The 21,307-nt window shown below is 34.9% G+C and overlaps 1 protein-coding gene across 6 annotated transcripts in view; it reads left to right on the top strand.

Moving 5' to 3' along the window:
* The window catches only part of Plppr1 (phospholipid phosphatase related 1), a 300,303-nt gene that overhangs the window by 144,300 nt on the left and 134,696 nt on the right, over positions 1-21,307 (top strand). For all 6 annotated transcript variants that reach the window (XM_087184236.1, XM_021261201.2, XM_004848219.3 and 3 more), the window contains one exon: positions 16,264-16,371. In XM_087184236.1, the coding sequence (XP_087040362.1) occupies positions 16,309-16,371 (63 nt within the window). In that variant the 5' untranslated portion in view covers positions 16,264-16,308. The remainder of the gene's footprint in view (positions 1-16,263; positions 16,372-21,307) is intronic.

Here is a 21,307-nt window from a genome sequence, read left to right as displayed (position 1 = left end):
AAAGTGATCAATGATTCCCCTTCTCATCAGAGATTTTGGCATTGTCATGCTCTCTGCTTTATTCTCAACTGTTCAGGTCACCTGCTGGGTTTTATGATTGGCATCATCTTTGTGTTCATTGTTTTGAAAGGACTAGTCTTTACAGGCCTATTTTTAGTGGACTTAGACTTTTAAAAAAAAAAATGTTCTTTTTGTGGTACTCAAGGCATATGCTTTTTAAAGCAGTAATCTAATTTTGTATTTACCAAAAAGACTCAGAGGTAGAATTCCATACAAAAAGGCTTCTTTTCATTTTATATTTTTAAATATGTTCTGGATTACATTTTGACTTTGATGACCTCCAAACACTTTATTTTTCACAGTTTTTGGTTCTACAGTATAGCAAATCTTAACTATTTTAATCAGACACACAAGAATGACCTAAGAGCTAGAGCAGGCTCTATTGTTGAGTTCATGCAAGACCCAGAAACAATTGACCCAAGACTTAAGGAATTGACTCAGGACAGATGTGGAATAATACCATGGTGTTAAGTAGCTGAACCAGGTTGTTTAGCATTTATTGCATACCTGCTCTGTGCTAGGTTCTGTAGAAGAAGCTAATGTTTTGCACTGAACAGGACAAATGTGGGTTCTGGCCTCATGGGACAAACTGACAAGCCAGAAAAGAAACATTTCTGAAACAATTAAATAATAAGTAATGTTGAAGGAATATGATGAAAATATATGATGAACCTAAACCAGTCTGGCAGGGCAATGAAACTTTCCCATTGAAAATGGCATTTAATTGTAGATCTGAAGAATGGGCAGTTATTTCCTAGGGAAATGTGGAGGAAGGAAGAGTGTTTTAGGCAGTGGGAACAGATTGAGAGGGCTCAAGATGAGGACGAGCTTGACATATTTCAAAAACTGAGTAGCTGGAATACAAAAAGGCTCAGGGTGGATGTGGGGTAGAGAGTGTTGCAAAGTGGGATGGCAGAGGCTCGATAGAGACAGAGTTCTAGGAGCTCAGATATTAGCCAGGCAGCCTTCCTCCTTGGGAGGCACAATTAGTTGTGAGGTGCCTAGCAGTAGGGTCCCTCCATGTCAGGTAATGCTCTGATGGCAATGACTGCCTTGCAGATGATCTATTCAGGAATAGGATGGAATCCTGTATTGGGCATGTGGTAAGTTTAAAGATTCAAATGGGCAAACAGGACAGCTTGGGCATTAGTGACTCCTTGAGATCCAAGAAGGGGTCTAGCTGTGAGGAGAGACTGAGGAAGTATGAGAACAATGCATTGGACTTCAGCAACAAGGAGAAAATCTGACCAGGCCAGTATACTATGGGAGCCCTTAAGGGTACCTGGATTTATCTGGTGATCTGAAATTCACTTGAGAACAATGTAGAGGCCCGGATAACCTCTAAGACCCCCTGAATTTGGGTATTTTGTGGAGATTATATCCAACTGTAGGTTTCTCTCAATTGTGAGTTTTATATTATTTTGTATCTTTTTGCCTTAATCTGAACTACTTCAAATATTGGACCACAGGTTCTGGGGATTGTAGCTCAGTGGCACAACACCTGCCTGGTAAGCACAAGGCTATGAGTTCAAGTCCCAGTACAAAAAAAAAATGGACCATAGATCTGTGAGATGTTGAAGGGAAGAATTTGGAGGAAAAAAAGAAGTGCCAATGCCACCTCCTGTTGTGTGTGTGTCTGCACATTGTCACCCTAGACAAGCTTTGAAAAGCATCTCTAAAATTGAACAGCATAAAGCATTCCTTTTAAAAGCCTAAATACTGTGTTCCCAAATCCCACACGACCTATTGATGAAATGTATTTTGCATTCACCTAAAATCTCATTTGATTTGTTCCTATCCCTTTGTCTTTGTTGCTTTAAAATATAGCTAGGTTTTTCCAGCTTTGGGAAATTAAATGCTAACTGTGATCCTGGTTGGAGATAATGTACTGAACAGAAATGATTTGGAATAAGGAGGAGTATCTCAGTACCACCCAGGAAGTTAATGCCCATTTAACTTATGTTAAAGATGGGCTACATTAAGGGAATATGACTCATCATGAGTACTAAAGAATAAAATCAAAAGTAACTCTCATAACTTTTTTTGCCATTTATTTTCCCCTTTAATACTCCAGTTTCCTTTGCCTGAAATTAAGATTTGATGTCAGATGGAAATAAACTTTTGTTCTACCTCTTCTGGCCATAATTTCACTTTAACCTCAAACCAGTATAATTTTGAGAAACTTCTAGGAAGCTTCACCATATTAAATGTTGTAAAAATCAAATCAGAGAAACCTTTGCCATAAGCTTGGGTTGTGCTGTCACTGTGTTTTATGTGTGTGGGTTGGGGGTGGGGGGTTGACACCAGAGAAGAGCAGAAAAATAGATAACCCTCGGTGGCCCAAAGATTAATCATAGTATTTTAAGAAATCTCCCCAAAATAAAAAGAACCTCTAATTATGCAGCATTCTGTAATAGACAAAATTTTTAAAACCCATGGTAGAAGGAATACTTTCCAGTATAGCCTGTGGTGCCTGGATGAGTAATATTTTCATACTGGAGCTATTATTCAGTGAAGACTATGTACTCTCCCCAGTATCTGTTGAATTGGGAGGTTTTCTGTTTTGTCTGGTGAGAGCAAAAGTATTCTTGGCCATGCATGAACCCTGATGAGTATTTCCGCTAATTCTTTGGATTGGTTTTCCTGGGCCTGGGGTAGGTTTCTCCCCTGCAGGGGTTCACCATTATTATGCAGAGTGAGGACCCTCTTCAAAGTTCCCTAGAGCCCTCTCTGTGCCAGATTCTCCTCTCTGGAATTCTGCCTTGACCATTCCAGTTGTTCTAGCTTCCCACTGTTCTTTACCAGCTCTATCCACCTAGCTCAAGGAGACCATTGGTAATTTGTCTGGGTTTCCCTCCCTGTGCTGGAACCCACAGATTCTTTCCAGGTGATCAACTGGGCCATTTCCAGGGATCAGTCCTTTTTGTGCAGCTTTCAGGAAATCACTGCCCTAAGTTGCTTCCCATCCAACATCTTGAATAGTATTATCTCATTTATTCTTGCCTGTTTTCTTCAGTTCTTTCAAGCATAGAATCCAGTTCCAGTTACTTTCCTCTGATGGAAACAAAATCCCTCCAAGCCCATTTTAAGGTTGTTAAGATTGTTTTCAATCATCACTGTTTGAGGCCCTCCTCTCTGTGATAGCAAACCCATAAAAAAGCCTCTATGTCCAACAGTAAATGTTTATTTTGTGGCAAAGTGAGATAAAAAGATTTTTGTAACATGTCTTTTGAAATTTTTTGGGGATCACTAATTTATAGTCATCTCTAGCTTCCCTGGAAAAGAACTCTTAAAATTAAGAAAAATATCGCCTATAAATTATTCTTAAATTAAATTGTTATGAAAACTAAATTTAGTAGTAAATGAAGTTTCCAGAGCTTTACTCTTTTAGATATTTCTTTACATATTTATTCATTTGGTTTTGTATATTTTGGGTGCTTCTAAAATATTTTATATATTTATAAAATAGGATATAGCATATATATGTGCTCCTAAATTGCTCACAAGCCCTGGGAATTGGGCCTGTAGTACCTAATGGATAAAACTATCTCATTTTCTTTTAGAGTTCAAAACAACTATAACTACCTGTTATAGTAGCTTTAGTATCATCTCAACAGGGTCTCTGAGCTCTAAAAGCTCATTGTTTCAACAAATGTTAATAAAGCACCTTGACAATTTCCAGATTTCCTTCTGTGAGGTACAAGGTGAAAATAAGTTTGTTCCCTTGGCCCCAACTGTGGCCTTTAGCCCAGGTAAATCAAATTTTTCACCAGCTCAAAAGACCTCATATTCTGGTGGCTCTGCTTTAATCCTAAATTAGCTGTTGTCCATTAGGAGTGTTCTCCACTGCTCTTCTGCTGTCCTCTCGAAGAAGACATTTGGCAATGAGATATTTTAAGTTGTCATACTTTGGGAGGGAAAAGGATTGCTACTCTTGGCATCTTGTGGATAGAGGCCAGGGATGTTGCTAAATATCTACAGTACTCAGCAAAACCCCTCACTCACAGCAAACAAGGTCAACAGGGACATGGTTGAGAAATATTGTGCTAAATCTACATGGGCCAGAAGTTCACAATTCTTAGGCTTAGTTGGAAGGGTACAATTTTTATAGTCTTTGTGCTTATTTAATTATTTTTAGGTTTTTAAAGGAACTATTAATTTGTGCCATCTAACTTTGAAAGAAATCACCATGACCTTTTAGCAAAATTAGCTCAATTTATGCTTTACCTGTACAAAGAGCGAGCTCTAGTTCCCATAAAATCATACAGGCTGGCTGCTGAGAGTGATTGCAAGCTGTGACTTTGCCCACAGGTAGTTGAGCTCCCATCAAGGCTGTGCAGAAAGGTCTACTGAGTCAGGAAGGGCATTTTCTTTAGGGCATTTTTGTTGTTTGTAAATTCTCTGACTGATCTGCCAGATCCAACTTTGCATAGCTTAAAAATGGAGAGATTTATTCTCATCCTGCTATCACTGTGCCCCATCACCATCTATTTTCAGTGTCACCAACATAGATACTTCATAATACATAAGTATTTTTGTTTATTTTAAATTAAGTAGGAATTTTTATACTTAAAAACAAGACAGTTTCATTGGAAACACATGAGATGGCATTGGATCCTTTATTGAGATTCAGATCCCAATGAAATGTTATTCATGATACACTTACCTGTCTAGAAATGAAGAACATTATATATTTGGGCTAATTATTGGTGTCTGTCAATATTGAACCCTTTCTTTGCTCCTTTATGTTCTCATCTGATAGAGAAATAACCAACCCTGTATTTCTTATTCTTGAGGTATTCTGATTGTTAGTTTGTGTATAAAGAATTGTATGTACATAAGCAGATTTTAATAGCATCTACCTCTCAACTTTGCATTTCATATATTTGACCTGATGGTATTATTTTTAAAGTGTGATAAATATGTTAGAATGATTCATATTGCTCACACTTTTGTCCCTACTGTTATTTTAGCTAAAAGTCTTCTTTCCTCCTGCTCAGATAGAGAAGCACCTACCCTATTATAATCAACTGAAACAGTCATCGCCTGTACAAACTTTGTCTTAACTTTTTGTCAACAAGGGCTGCATTATTGTTTAATGGGCTGTAAGCCATTTTGCCTCTGTGGGCCTATTTCTCCATGAAAAGTAAAATTTATATTTATAATTGACTTCATATAAACCTGAACTCATTAATATTATACATTAAAACATTTTTTCAACCAGTTGGTGACATTTTCCCTCTAATTTTAAAAGAAATGAAAACATTTTCATAGACTCCTAAAAAATTTAATGGGTCCTGTCTGGCATGTCTAATAGAAAAGAGATTAGCGACCTCAAGAATTAGAATTGACTGAGAGCCGCCCCCAGCACCAAGGAGGAGGTGAGCCTTCTGGGCTGCTGTATCACCACCCCCAGCACCAAGGAGGTGAGCTACACAAGTGCCAGCAGCATACACACACCCGTATCCCACCCCCTGTTGAAATGAGAAGACACATAAACATATCTCAAAGCCAGACTTCCAGGTCACCTAAGGCAACCCCAAAGGGAAATGAGATGGAAAAATCTGATACTTAACCACGAGGATTCCCTGAACTGTCAACAAAATAAATAGGACAAACGTGTAAATACCAAATAATTGCTCTACTGTGAGAAACTGAAAGTGTAAATAAGGATTAAAATGATTAAAATGAAGAGGTATAGAAAAATTATGAGAAAAGAAAAAAATGGAAATGAAATCTATGTAAATAGGGAAGGGTGGAGGGGGTGAAGGAGGCACAGGTAATGGGGAAAAAAATAAGAACCAAGATACATCATGTACAGGTACAAGCACCCAATGATGAATGTAAATGTATTGATTACCTAAAATGTACCAATAAAAGAATTTTTTAAAAAATCTCAAAAAAAATGAAATCAGAAATAATTTCTTAGAAAACAGCAGAGATTATTCCCATAGTTCAAGACATGGTTAATAAATCTAGAGAGAGCACAGATAAAAAAAATAGAGGAACAGAGAAACATGATGGAATTCCAACATAGAAAACAAATGGAATCCAAAAACAGATGCAAACAGATTTCCAGGAGATTAAAAATGCCGTTGAAAGTTTATGCAGCAGAATGAGCCAATGTGAGGACTGAATTTCAGATATAGAAGATAAGATTGCAAATAGTGACTAGGAAAATAAAAATTTCTTTAAAATAGTAAGGCACCATGAGAAATCAGTCCAGCAGCTGACACATGATGCAAAGAAGAATAACATAAGACTGATCAGAGTCAATGAAGAAACAGGACAGAGTGCAGATGACATAAAAAAACCACTCACACAAGTGATGGCAGAAAACTTCCCAAGCAGGGGAAAAAAATTTGACATACTTGATAAAAAAAACAAACAAACTATGCATAGGCATATAAGAGTTAAGATTCCAAAAACCCAACAGAACAAAATTCTACAAGCAGTTAGAGAAAAGAAACAAATCACATACAAAGGAAAACCTATAAGAATCACAGCAGACTTCTCAATGGAAACCCTCAAGGCAAGAAGAGCTTGGAGTGACATATTTCAAGCCCTAAAGGAAAACAACCTCCAACCCAGATTGATGTACCCTGCAAAACTATCTTTCAAAATTGATGGAGAAATAAGATATTTTCTTGAAAAAGAGTACCTTAGGAAGTTCATGAATACAAAACCAGCACTTCAAAACTTTAAGACAATATACTAGGAAAGGACAAGGAAGATCCCAACCCCAGGAAGGCCAGCAGAATGAATCCATCTGGTATTATAAGAAATTAAACACAAAGGGGGAGAACCCAACAAAAAGAAAAAGTCATGACAATAATAAGTCAGTATGTATCAGTTATAACCATCAATGTTAATGGTCTCAATTCACCAATCAAAAGAAATAGACTGGCAGAATGGGTCAAGAAGCAAGATCCAACAATATGCTACATACAAGAAACATACCTAATTCAAAAAGAAACTCATAGACTGAAAGTTAAAGTGTGGAAAACAATACTCCATGTGACAGGAACCTGAAAAAAAGCAGGAGTAGCTATCCTCTTTGCAGATCAAGTGGATTTCAAACCAACACTGATTAAGAGAGATGAAGAAGCACACTACATCCTTGTAAAGGGAACAATTCAAGAGGAAGAGATGACAATCAAAAATATATATGCACCAAACACTAGTGCACCCAACAATATAAAACAAATACTAATGGACATGAAAAATCAAATAAGCACTAATACAATAGTGCTGGGGGACCTCAATACCCCACTTTCACAAATACATCAACTAGACAAAAAATAACTAACAAAATTTTAAAACTCAATCAAACTCTTGAACAAATGAACTTAACAGATGTTTACAAAGTGTTCCACCCCACAAAATCAGAATACACATTCTTTTCAGCTGCACACGGGTCATTCTCCAAAATAGACCACATACTCGCTCATAAAACATGTTTAAGTAAGTGCAAAGGAATTGAAGTTATCCCCTGTATATTATCAGATCATACTGAGATGAAATTGGAGATCAATAACAAAAGAAAGTGCAAGAATTTCATAAACACATGGAAATTGAACAACACACTTCTGAATAACCAATGGGTCACAGAGGAAGTTAAAGAAGAAATCAGACAGTTCCTTCAATTAAATGACAATGACAATACAACATATCGGAATCTATGGGACACAATGAAAGCAGTCTTATGAGGGAAATTCACAGCAGTGAATACTCATATTAGGAAAACAGAACGAGCCCAATTAAACAACCTGATGTTGAACCTCAAGCTTCTAGAAAAAGAAGACCCAAAGCTCATACAAGAGATAAAATGATAAAGATCAGAGCAGAAATCAATGCAGTGGAGACTAAGAGAATGATAAAAAAGCAATCAATGAAGCCAAGAGTTGGTTCTTTGAAAGAATAAACAAATTTCACAAAACCTTAGCCAACCTTATCAGAAAAAGGAAAGAAAAGGCCCAAATCCATGCAATTAGGAATGAAAAGGATTAAATTACAATGGTCCCAGCAGAAATCCAGAGGATCATCAATACCTACTTCAAGAAACTATATGCCAATAAGGTGAAAAACAGAAGAAATGGACAGATTCCTAGATACGTATGAACTGCCAAAGTTGAATGAAGAAGACCTAAAAAGTCTAAACAACCCAATATCAACCAATGTAATTGAAAACGTAATTAAAACTTACCAAGTAAGGAAAGCCTGGGTCCTGATGGCTTCACTGCTGAATTCTGCAAGACATTTAGAGAGGAACTACTGCCACTACTGTTTCAACTCTTCAATGAAATTGAAAAGGAAGCAATACCCCCAAATTCATTCCTGGAAGCAAGCATCACCTTGATCCCCAAAAGAGAAAAAGACCCAACTGTAAAAGAGAACTATAGGCCCATCTCACTAATGAACATAGATGCAAAAATCCTTAATAAGATACTGGCAAATAGAATGCAGAAGATCATAAACAAGATCATACACCCTGGCCAAGTGGGATTCATTCCAGGGATGCAGGGATGGTTCAACATACACAAGTTAATAAATGTAATATGCTATATCAATAGAGCCAAGGACAAAAACCATATGATCATTTCAATAGATGCAGAAAAAGCATATGACAAAATCCAATACACATTTATGATTAAAAACCCTATAAAAAATTGGAATAGATGGTTTCTACCTCAATCTGATAAAAGCCATCTATGAAAAACCAACAGCCAATATCATACTAAATGGTCAAAAACTGAAATCCTTCACACTGAAATCAGGAACAAGACAAGGATGTCCATTATCACCATTCCTGTTCAACATAGTTTTGGAAAAATTAACCACAGCAATTAGACAAGAAAGAAATAAAAGGAATAAAGATGGGAAAAGAAAAAGTCAAATTGGCATTATTTGCAGATGACATGATACTCTATATAGAAGACCCCAAGAACTCCACCAAAAGCCTTCTAGACTTAATAACCAAATGCAGTAAAGTAGCTGGATACAAGGTCAACACACAAAAATCAATAGCTTTCCTCTACATCAATGACAGACTCACTGAGAGAGAAATAGGGCAAATAATTCCTTTCACAATAGCATCCAAAAACTGAAATACCTAGGAATCAACCTAACAAAAGAAATCAAAGACCTCTTCTCTGAAAACTATAGCACTCTGAAAATAAACATTGAAGATGGTATCAGAAAATGGAAAGACACCCCTTGTTACTGGGTAGGAAAAATCAACATAGTGAAAATGGCCATACTTCCAAAACTGCTATATAGATTCAATGCAATCCCAATTGAAATTCCAGCAGCATACTTCACAGACCTTGAGAAAACAAATTCATTTGGAACAAGAAGAGTCCCAAAATAGCAAAAGCAATTCTAGGTAACAGAGACATGGCAGGGGGGATCACAATCCCCTACTTGAAACTATCCTACAAAGCCATTGTGATAAAAACAGCATGGTACTGGCAAAGAAACAGACCTAAGGATCAGTGGAACAGATTAGAAGATGCAGAAACAACTCCAGACACACTCAGCCATCTCACCTTCGATAAAGGAGCCAAACAGCCTCGCTGGAGGAAAGATAGCCTGTTTAATAAATGGTACTGGAAAAATTGGGTTTCAACTTGCCAAAGATTAAAACTAGACCTATATCTCTTGCCATGAACTAAGCTAAGTTTGAAATGGATTAAAGATCTAAATATTAAAATAGAAAAGCTGAATTGGCTGGAACAGAGGTTAGGTAGAACCCTTGAAGACATCGGTGTAGGAAAAGATTTTATGAACAGAACTTCAGTTGCCCGTGAACTAGCACAAACAATCAACAAATGGGATCTCTTCTTATTAAAAAGCTCTGCACAGCAAGAGAAACCACCAGCAGTGTGAAGAGACAACCCACAATGTGGGAAAAAAATCTTCACCTGCTGTTCCTCAGACAAAGTCCTGCTATCTCAAATCTATAAAGAACTTAAAAAGATCAGACCTCCAAACTTTAAAGACCCAATCTGAAAATGGGGATCTGAAATGAACAGACATTTCTCAGACAAAGAAGTAGAAATAGCAAATAAATATATGAAAAAATGTTCAACATCACTGGTCATTGGAGAGATGCAAAGGAAAATAATGCTGAGATTCCACTTCACCCCAAAAAGAATAGCTGCTATCATGAAATCAACCAATAACAAATGCTGGCAGGGCTGTGGGGTGCTGTGAGGAAAGAGGGCCACTGCTCCACTGCTGGTGAGAGTGTAGACTGCTGCAACCACTGTGGAAATCAGTATGGAGATACCTCAAAGAACTAGGACTGGAACTTCCATTTGACCGAGCTATTCTCCTGCTGGGGATCTTCCCCAAAGAATTAAAAGAATCATACCACAGTGATACATGTGCTCCCACATTCATAGTAGCACAATGTGTAATAGGTAAAACTTGCAAGCAGCCCAATTACCCATCAACTGGAGACTGGATAAAGAAAATGTGGGGATGTTTTTAATAAATTTTTTAATAAATTTTTTTTAATAAAATGGCTACTACACAGCCATAAAGAATGAGAAATTAGAGACATTTATAGCTAAATGGATGCACATTGAGACCATACTATTAAGTGAAATAAATAGAACACACATATGTATACTGAAGTTTCTTCAGTGTGAGAAACTGAAAGTGTAAATAAGGACCAAAAGGTACAATAAACAATGTAAAATAGGAAGAAAAGGGACAAAGGGGAGGAGGAAGTGGGAGGGGTAGGGGATAAGAAAGAAGGAAATGAAATTAATATGAGAAAATGAAAAAATTGAAACAAAGTCTTTGTAAATAGGGAGGGATGGAGGGGTTGAAGGGAAGGTTGGGGAATGGGGAAAAAAATAAGAACCAAGAGAGATTATGTAAAGGTACAAATTTCCAATGATGAATGTCATTATATTGAGTACCTAAAATGTACCAACAAAATTCATTAAAAAAAAAAATTAGATTGGCCAGAGATTTAATTCATTGGCATGACACCTGCCTTGGAAGCACAAGGTCCTGAGTTTAATCCCCAGTACCAAAAAAAGAAAGAAAAAACAAAGAAAAGAAAAAAAGAATTGGAGTTGATTATATTTTTTGTGCCATCATTAGCCCACTTACTTAGGTTAGTAATAACATGTTATCCTTGTTTATATATTTGCTTTTCAACATCTTCTTGACACCTGTCAGTCCCTAAATTTTTGTGTATTTGACTAGTTCATTGCTTTTAGTCATGGTTAATGGAATATTGGGCATGAATTTGGGACTCATGAACAATGAATGAATGAATTATGTGATTTGTCCTGGCATTTTGAAAACTCAGGCATCAAGAAACTCAAATTAATGAGAACACAGAGTGCTAGGCTACACAACATCTTGGTAGCTCTCATATGTGATGCTTTTTCAGAAATACTTCTGACAACTTCTGTTATTGATTCTGAGCAGGTAGCATAAGACACTTTTCCTTATTCCCATTAAATGCAACTAAAAATCTGGGACATTATATGTAAAACCAACAAAAGGAGAGAGAGGAGAAAGAGAGAGAAAGAGAGAGAGAGAGAGAGAGAGAGAGAGAGAGAGAGAGAGAGAGAGAGAGAGAAGTTAATCACTTTAAAGCAAAAGGAAAAAGCACAGCAGTGAGTTCCTAGGATTTTCTCTTTGCTTTCTATATCTCAGGCTAAATACTGGAGAAGCTAGAAACTGCCAACAGAAATGGGCTTTTTTAACATCCCCAAGTAAATCCTCCTTAATGTAGTCCAAGGACCAGGAAAAGCCTAAGACAGGAAACTTTTAGATAACAACTCCTTAGCCCCAACCAAACACCACCTCTGCCAACAAATGCTAAATGTAGAGCTATGACTTCCACCATTGTCATGCTATAAGGAAATTCTTTAGATTCCTGCTGTGGTTGCAGCAGGGAAGGCCAAGTAGGAGAGAATATGGGCAATTGAGATTCTTACTCCAACTGGCAGCAATAAACCACTCCTCTTACCTCTTCACTGAGGTGGTATCAGAGGAAGCCTAGTGGAAATTCAAGAGTTTTATCTCTACTCACCAATAACAATGATGCCTTCTCACAATATCAGTGGAGGCCATAGGGCCAATAAAGTAGCATCATTCCCCTTCTCTGCTAGATGGTTTCAGTGTAGGACTAGTGGGAAGCCTAATAGCTACCTTCGCCCACCAGAAACAAGAGGTCCCTCCCTAACCGGATTCCATAAGAGGCTAGATGGAGAACCCAGATTTCTTCTTTATGTGGCAGTGCAGGCAACATTCCCCCTTCACCTACGAGAGAAGTGTCAAAGGAGATGTGATTTAAACAACCTGGATTTAATTAGAATCATGAGCTATATAATAACCCAGGGTTTCAATTAAAAATCATATCATTCTGAAAATGAGGAAGATCTCAAACTAAATAAGAAAAGAATCAACAAGGATCAATGCCAGGATGATATAAATGTTAAAATTATCTGATAAGAATTGTAAAGCAGCCATCATACAAGCACTTCAATGAAAAAATAGAAATATCCTTCAACAAATGAAAAAAATTAAGTCTCACCCAAAAAATGGTTTGAAATTACTGTCGCCTGGTCATATATTTTGAAACCAGGAAGTGATACCTCTAGCTTTGGTTTTTTTTTTTTTGTCCAAGATTGTTTTGGCTTTGGGGCCTTCTGTTTCCCGTACAAATTTTAGGGTTGCTTTTCTATTTCTGTGAAAACATTAGACTATTGATAGGGATTGGATTAAATCTGTAAATCACATGAGTAGTATACACATTTTAGCTATATTAATTCTCCCAGTCCATGAACATGGGATACCTTTTCCTTCTCCTTATTTCATTATCTTTCATCAGTGTTTTGCAGTTTTTCACATATACATCTTCCACTTCCTTGATTAAACTTATTCAAAGCGATGTATTCTTGTTGGTGCTATTGTAAATGTTTTTCCTTAATTTATTTTTCAGATAGTTCCTTGTGAGCATATAGAAGTACATGTGATTTTTGTAGTTGTAAGTTTTTCTAAAGGTATTTTCTTTTATGATGAAGGGAATGAGAATCTTGCATCTCACTAGATATACTGCTGAATCACTCTTCAAAGTGGTTTTACCACAAGACATTTATGTAAAAGAGCATCTACTGCTCTGTACAGTTCAACCCTCAAGGCCATTGGACATTTACTTTTGTCCAACTTTAGAAGTGTGAAATATTTCAGTGTTGTTTTCATTTTCATAACCTGACCTAATGACATGGTGAATATTTTTATTAGTTATCCATATTTCTTGTACAGATTCATTGTATTTTCATCATACCTATTTTGCTAAGTTGTTAGTATTATCTCATAATTGCTAATACTTTATTTTATATTGACACTGACTAATTTTTTTACATTTTTATGTTGCTCGTGAAAAGCTAGATTAATATAGTAATATGGTAATTAATATCTGCATTCAATAACCTTTGAAATTAAAGTTTAATAAGAAAAATCTCTGATTAAAAATTATACTCTTAAAATAATATATATATAAAATAAATCACTAAGAAAATTAAAAGGCATGCACCAAAAGAAAGTAATTACAAAATATATATCTGATAAATGGCTTGTATCTAGAATATACAAAGAATACTTACACTTTGAAAATATTGAAATGAACTAATCAATCACAAAAGATTTGAACAGACATTTTGCAGTAGGAGGTATAAAATGGCTAATAAGCACATGGAAATATGCTGAATATTATTTGTTATAAGAAAGATGCAAAATAAAATGCATAATAAGAAGATGTACAATACCAGTATCATTTAGGATGAAGAGAAATGGGAACCCTCATATACTTCAGTTGGAAATATTACTTTGAAAAATTCTTTGACAGGTTTGTTAAAATACAAACTTAGTTTGGATGTAACCTAGAAATTTTCGTAAGAATCGACTTGTGAGAAATGCAGTATATATATACATACAAGACGATTTGCACATGCATGTTATTAGTATCATTTTTAACACTGGATACAACCTAACACTGTAATAAGTCAAAATTTGAAATGATCTAATTTTCCACCAAGTGGTAAAGATATTGTAGTCATACAATAAAATACTACTTGGCAGTAATTAGGGAAAATCACTAATTATGTGCTACTACATGTAAGAATCTCATAAATATTATACTAAATGAAAGAATACACTCAGAAGACCACATATTGTATGATTCTATTTATTTTAAATATCCAAAAAGGCAACTTTGTATAGTCAGAAAGAACATTAATAGTTATGTGGAATTGTTAGGTAATGAAGGTGGTGATGGTGGGGCTTAAAAGTAAATAGGAATGATGGTTCTTTTGGGGATGAGAAGACAGGTATAAACTGTTTTAGGCATAGTTGAACAGCTTGATAAGTTTGCTATAATATCATTGAATTGTACATTTGAAATAGGTGAATTATATTATATATAAAATATACCTCAATATTTAAAATATACCTCAATATACTTTAATATTTAAATATTATGATTGGTAGGGACTTATGAAGCACATAATTAGTACTGAATTTGATCAGAGAATATCTCAATTGATCAAAATATGTTATGTGCATATATAATCTGAAAAAAGAAACCCATTAATCTGTATCACAAAGAAAAATAGAGTGGAAAAAAAGAGAAGGAAATATGGTTTAGAGTTTCATTCTAGAAAATAGTAAGAAATAAAGACAATAACATTAATTCATGACCTTTAAAAAAGGCAACTGATATTCCAGTAGACTAGTAATCCTTATGTCGTGCTTCATATCACAACCCACAAGAATTATTGGCAGGAATGACCCAGGAACTGAACAAGTACAAAATAATGGATAACTGTCAAGAGCAGATCCATGAACCATCTGCATCACTGATTTAGATACAGAATTAAAAAAAGGTGCTGTGGAAAACTTCTTTTTATCATAAAAGTTTCATATAAGTCTAAAATTTTCACTGCTATTACTAAAAAGGGCAAAAACTAACATCTATTACAGGCATATTTTCAATTCAAAGCAGGACAGGGATGTTCTAACAAAATATTTAATGGTAATTTGCTTTTCCCTTCTAATCAGTTCTTGTAAGTCCAGAGACTGTGTTATTGGTTTTATTCATATTTGATTCACACACACTGGGTAGAGGGCACCCAGAGAGACAGACTGGTGATGTATTAACTCAAAGTAGTTCATAGCTGTGCAGTCAAGGGCGCAAGGGGAAATAATGGTGATGGAAGAAAGTCAGAGATGAATGCCTGTACTGAATGTTGGTCCCAAAGGCACAGGAAAGGGCACAAGCAAACAAGCATGGACAAACAAGGTTCCAAATTGGGAGGATTAGGCACAAGTTAGGGGAGTTCCAGAGAGAATGGATACCATCAAATGTTTTGTACCAGACACTGTTTCATGGCTTGAGAGCAGTCTACTGGGTTAAGGCACTATGCAGTTGCAGGAAATTAGAATTCTGTTATACCTCTGTACACAAAGGACCTCCCTACCTGGTCTTTTTGGCACTGAGACTATTCATAGCTGTATATATTAGTTGCTTTTCACTGCAATCATTATTAGTCTAGTTTGACTGTTCCATATTTCACTATTTTGCATTGTTTATGCACAGCCTGTTTACCTAGAGGATAACTGATATTTTTATGTGTGTACTTAAGGGAATTTTCAACTGTTTCTTTTTTTTAATTTACTAAGTTTATTGGTACATTTTAGGTATACAATATGATGACATTCAACATTAGGAATTTATACCTTTACATGATATATCTTGGTTTTTATTTTTTTCCCATTCTCCTGCCCTCCCTTCAACCCCTCCATCCCTCCCTATTTACAAATACCTTGTTTCCATTTTTTACTTTTCCCATATTTTTTCCTTTCCCTTCTTTCCTTTCCCCTACCCCTCTGATTTCCCCTTCCCCTGGTTTTTTTTTTAAATAAAATTGAGTACTACTCAGCCATAAAGAATGAGAAACTAGAAACATTTATAGCTAAATGGATGCACATTGAGGCCATACTCGTAAGTGAAATAAATAGGACACACATGTGTAAATACCGAATAGTTTCTTCGGTGTGAGAAACTGAAAGTGTAAAGGAGGATCAAAATGTATAATAGGTAATGTGAAATAGGAAGAATGGGTCCAACATATGGTTCCTACACCATGCAACCTATTTCTGTTTCTATTTCAGCCTGGAAAGTTTTAGAGGCTGCAGTCTTGTTACATGATCTGAGAAATGGCTGTAGGAAACAACACTCGCAGAAGTTATTCCATCATCCCATGTTTTATATTTGTTGAGGTATGTATATAATTTTTAACTTTTATGACTAAGTTGAAATAATACTAGTAGATTTCATGTGAGAATTTAGATTATTTTATAAAATTATATAATCTTATGATTCATAGGTAAATTTTGATTGCATAAATAGTAGTACATAATAAGCTACTCAAGATGATTCTTAAGTAGGAAAACAAAAGTTAGAATGCTTTTAAACTTTATCTTTGGGGTACAGAATGAATAATATTTTATTATATTTCATTTATTTTCAGTGGTGATGTGAATATATTAACTGTGAAAGAAAATGCATTATGTTAATTAAATTCTTTTTTAAAAATCAGTATTATTTCTCAGGAATTCATTAAGAAATTCAATTTTACTGATCTGTTAGGGTATTTTATGGTCTTTTGCATTGGAGCCCAAATTAAAAATTTTTGAGTGGAGCATTTCCACTGGGTATTTTTGTGCAGTGAGGTACTAGGAGCTTGTATAATGTGTGATTTCTTTTGATCATGAGTTATTTTGTAGAGTTGCCCTAACTGTGTGCCAGCAATCAGTTTCCCCAGCACCTTTTTAGCTAAATTTCCTGCACTCTTCCCAACTCTACCTCCTACTCTGTAGTGTTTGTTATAGAGAAACTAAATACATGTAAATTTTATGAAATTTGAAATCATATGTTTTTTAAAAAGCTATTCTTGGGATGATCTCAGAATATGACATTGATTTACTGATGATGATATTGGTTTTGTCTTCTCAAGGAGAGAAGTATTTAAGGGATTATTTTTTAACCTGTGGATCAGGTTTACAATATAAGCCAGGTATGGGGATTCACTCCTGTAATTCCAACACTTTGGAAGACTGAGGCACTGTGCTGGGAAGTTCAAGCCCAACCTGGGCAACTTAGCAACTTAGTGAGACTCTGTCTCAAAATCTAAAATGAGCTGGGAATAATGTAGCTCATTGCAAAGGTCCTGGATTCAGACCCCAGTACTTAAAAAAAAAAAGTAACAGGATATAGTACCTGTCTAAAGCTGCCTAGAGAGTCTCTACATCCTGAGGTCAGCTGTAGAGCATTCTGTGTTGTGATTTCACTTTGGCTGAGTTGGGAAGGACATGGATGTTGGTCTGTTCTATTATCTGCATGAAAACAGACATGTGGGTTAAACCACTACTTACATTAGTAAAAATGGAGTTTTATTACATGTGTGTTTTTATACACAGACTATGAATTGTTTTGATATTTTTAATTTAAAGTTATATCTCCTTCAAAGAACTGTATATAATAAGGATATTTTAAGCATTCTGATTTTGAGCCAAATATATGTGTCTTTGACTGATTCCTGAATTTCACTTTATGGACATCACTTGGTCGTTTAATGTTTCTTGAACATTTATCCTCTGGTGATGTTTGTGAACCAGTTTGTTTGTATTGCAAAATCAGGAAGAAATAGGAGAGAAGATTTGGACAGAGATGTTAATATAAATCAAAATACATATAGATTTAATCTAAGCTAAACCCATGAAAGGGTCAATAAAAAACTCATTTCCCAACAGTAGACACATACTACTTATAATATGCCTTTAACTTGCTGAGCAATGTGAAAGACAACTCCAGTGACACAGTAACTACTATTATATATACTGTGGATTCTAGTTATTGTTGAAATTGTGGTGTAGAAGAGTCCTTTTTATGCTATTTATGCAGAAAAGTAGAAAATGTAATACTACCCTTCTAAGTATTTCCTCTCTTTTGTCATAACAAAAGTAAAATTTTCAAATAAGCTGGGGGAAATTGGGGAACAAGTCATCTGTCATCATCTTTATCCTCCCAGCTGTACTTTTATTTTAAAATTTTTAAAACTCAACCAGAACCAAACCTCAAAGTGAGAGATTTAATTTATTGCTGGAAGCTGTGGTCTATGAAGGTTTTCAGCTCTCTAATGCATGAACGATGAGCTTGGCTAGTAGAGCAGCACCAAGAGAGATAAATTCATCCTTCTGTAGCTCACCTTGACAAAAACATAAATATAAGTCTAAAAATCTGCGAAAGGAAATATGATTTACTCTTTTTCTTTCTGTGCTGCTGTTCTTTGTATGAAAGTTTAAGATGCATCAGCGACTTCCCTTAGAAATAGGCACGAGAAAGAAAAAGAAAATGAAGTAGAACACAGTAGAAAAATTGAGTGGAGGTGGTGAATCTCATAGTAATTCATGGCTCTCAGTCTTCTAATACACATCTTTTTATTCTTGGTTAATTACAAAAGAACTTGAGCACAGAAAATAGTAACATCCACTTTAGCTGCTTAAATTTTTGCCATATTTACTTGACATAATTTTTCCAAGGAAATAAAATATGAACATATGGTAGAATCCTATGATTCTGGAGTATATATGTGAATTGCATAACTATGTATGTAAAATAACTGTATTTGTGAAGTTAGAAACTTTCTTACCCTACATGATTCCATGCAAGTTTTTGTATTTTTTTATATGTGCCTATACTCATAAACAATCCTTTAGGGAAATTTACATAAATGACACCTTTGAAACTTGTGTTTTAATTCAACATCATGTTTTTGAGGTTATCCATATTGGCAGTTTTTTCATTTTAATCATTGTATTTTATTCTATTGTGCAAGTATACCTAGTGAGAGACAGTTTAATACATTTGTTTGCTTAATGATTTCTCATTCAAAATTTTTATTTAAAATTATTTCTGTCTCTGCATGCATGCATGAGAAATCTCCCTCAGATTGACCCCTACCAGTAGTATTTCAAGGGTGTATATTACATCTTCCAGGGTTTTTTGTACATTATAGGAACCACATCTATAATCTGTGTATCAGGTTTTTTGAAGAAACTTCTAAAAGCTCTATTTTTAGCATTATGTATGTCTGTATATTTATTTTAAATTTTTAATTATATTATTTTACATTATCTTCAAATAATAGATTTATTTCTTCATTTCCAATTATTATACCTTTAATTTTTTCTTGTCATATTGCTTTGGTTAATACTTCCTGTGTAATTAAAATTAGAGGCAGTGCAGAGAATATCCTTGCCTTGTAACTTGTAAAGAGGGTACTTTGAGTCTTCACCATTAATTATAAATAATGTGGACAAGATTTCTGTTTCTTTCTTGCTAGATTAGATGATTTAATTTATTTAATGCCATTTCCCTCCTTTATTGGTTATAAATTATAAATTACACTTTTATCCTTTAAAAATTACTCCTAAATTTTAAGTATATATACACTTTACTTTAAAAAACCAAAGTTAATCAGTAGCTCTGTCATTCTCTCAATCAAGATGTGTTCTGAGCCCTCTTGAGGTCTTGTGCATTATGCTTGAGTTTTACATTTTCCTTACATTTTCACTCCTTTTTGCAGTCAGACCTTCTTTAGATTTACCCCATATCCATCAGTTGTGCTTTTTATTTATATTTGTTTATTTTTATTAGTACATGTGTACAGTATATAATAATTACATTTGTTGTGGGTATCTGGTACATGTACCTAACACATCTTGATTCATTTTTTAAAAACTTTTATTTTATTGGTACATTTTAAGTATACAATATAATTACATGCATCATTGGAAATTTGCACCTTTACATAATTTCTCTTGGTTCTTATTTTTCCCCCTTCCCCTGCCCTCCCTTCAAGACCTCCATCCCTCCCTATTTACTAAGACTTTGTTTCCATTTTTTCCTTTTCTCCTATTAATTCCATTCCCTTCTTTCCTTTCCCCTACTCCTCCCACTTTGCCTTCCCCTTTGCCCCTTTTCTTCCTATTTCACATTATCTATTAGACCTTTTAGTCCTTATTTACACTTTCAGTTTCTCACACTAGAGAAACTATTTGGTATTTACACATGTGTGTCCTATTTATTTCACTTAAGAGTATTGCCTCAATGTTCATCCATTTAGCTATAAATGTCTTCAATTTCTCATTTTTTATGGCTGAGTAGTACTCCATTTTATTTTTAAAAATGCAGATTTTCTTTATCCAGTCTCCAGTTGATGGACATTTGGGCTGCTTCCAAGTTTTAGTTATTACAAATTGTGCTTCATTTTTTATTCCCTCCTCCCTCCATTTCTTGGTCCCTTTCTCTTTTGCCAAAGATCTGTCTCCTCATTTCCTGTTATCTGTCAATTTCTCTTTAATTTCTTTATATTTTAGGTTTCTCACATGAGAGATACTATGTAATATTTAAGCTTGTGTATCTGACTTATTTCACTAACATTGTGGTCTTAAAGTGCATCCCTTTTCCCACAAGTGAGCAATTTTCTTGATACTATTGCTTTCTTTGTTTCTCTCCTCTTTTCATTTTCTGTCAAAGTTTATCCTCCAGCGGTTTTCTTAAATGAGGTATCATAAATCATAAACGTTCTTAATATTTATGTGAAGTTGTCTCTATATTGTAATTAATCTGGACTGGTGATCTACCTTGGCAATGAATTTTATATTGAGGGTCTCATTTCCCACCCTCCTAACTTTCACAGTGTTATTCTATTTTTCTCTTGCTGGTCTATATTGCTTCTGATGAAAACTTTTCTCTGTTATTACTATGCTCAATAGATTATTCCAATTGCTTTTAATTTTGCACGCGCATATGCGTGCGCACACATTCTGCAATTTCTAAGTGTGACTTGCTTTGCATCTTGAATATGAAAAGTCATGTTTGCCATTCAAATACTCTCTCTGTTCTCTTTTTACTGTAGCATCTTTTTAATATATCTTGTATCTTCTCATTCTTTTTATTTCTCTATCTCTTTACCTATCTTGTTTAACTTCCAGAAGTTATGTGTTTTAAAAAACTCTGCATATTCTTTGTTTTATTTTTATGCTTGTTTTATTTCTCTTATGTTTTTAATTATGTTAAATGTATCTCTATATTCTTTAAAGCTGTTTTACTATCTGAAATTACTAACACTTTGATCTTCATGCTTGTTAT

Source organism: Heterocephalus glaber, unplaced genomic scaffold (assembly GCF_053883595.1).
Source record: "Heterocephalus glaber isolate CG9 unplaced genomic scaffold, H.glaber_assembly_v1.0 deba00001481, whole genome shotgun sequence".
In the NCBI taxonomy this organism is placed as follows: domain Eukaryota; kingdom Metazoa; phylum Chordata; class Mammalia; order Rodentia; family Bathyergidae; genus Heterocephalus; species Heterocephalus glaber.
This window is presented reverse-complemented; position numbering and strand designations above follow the sequence as displayed.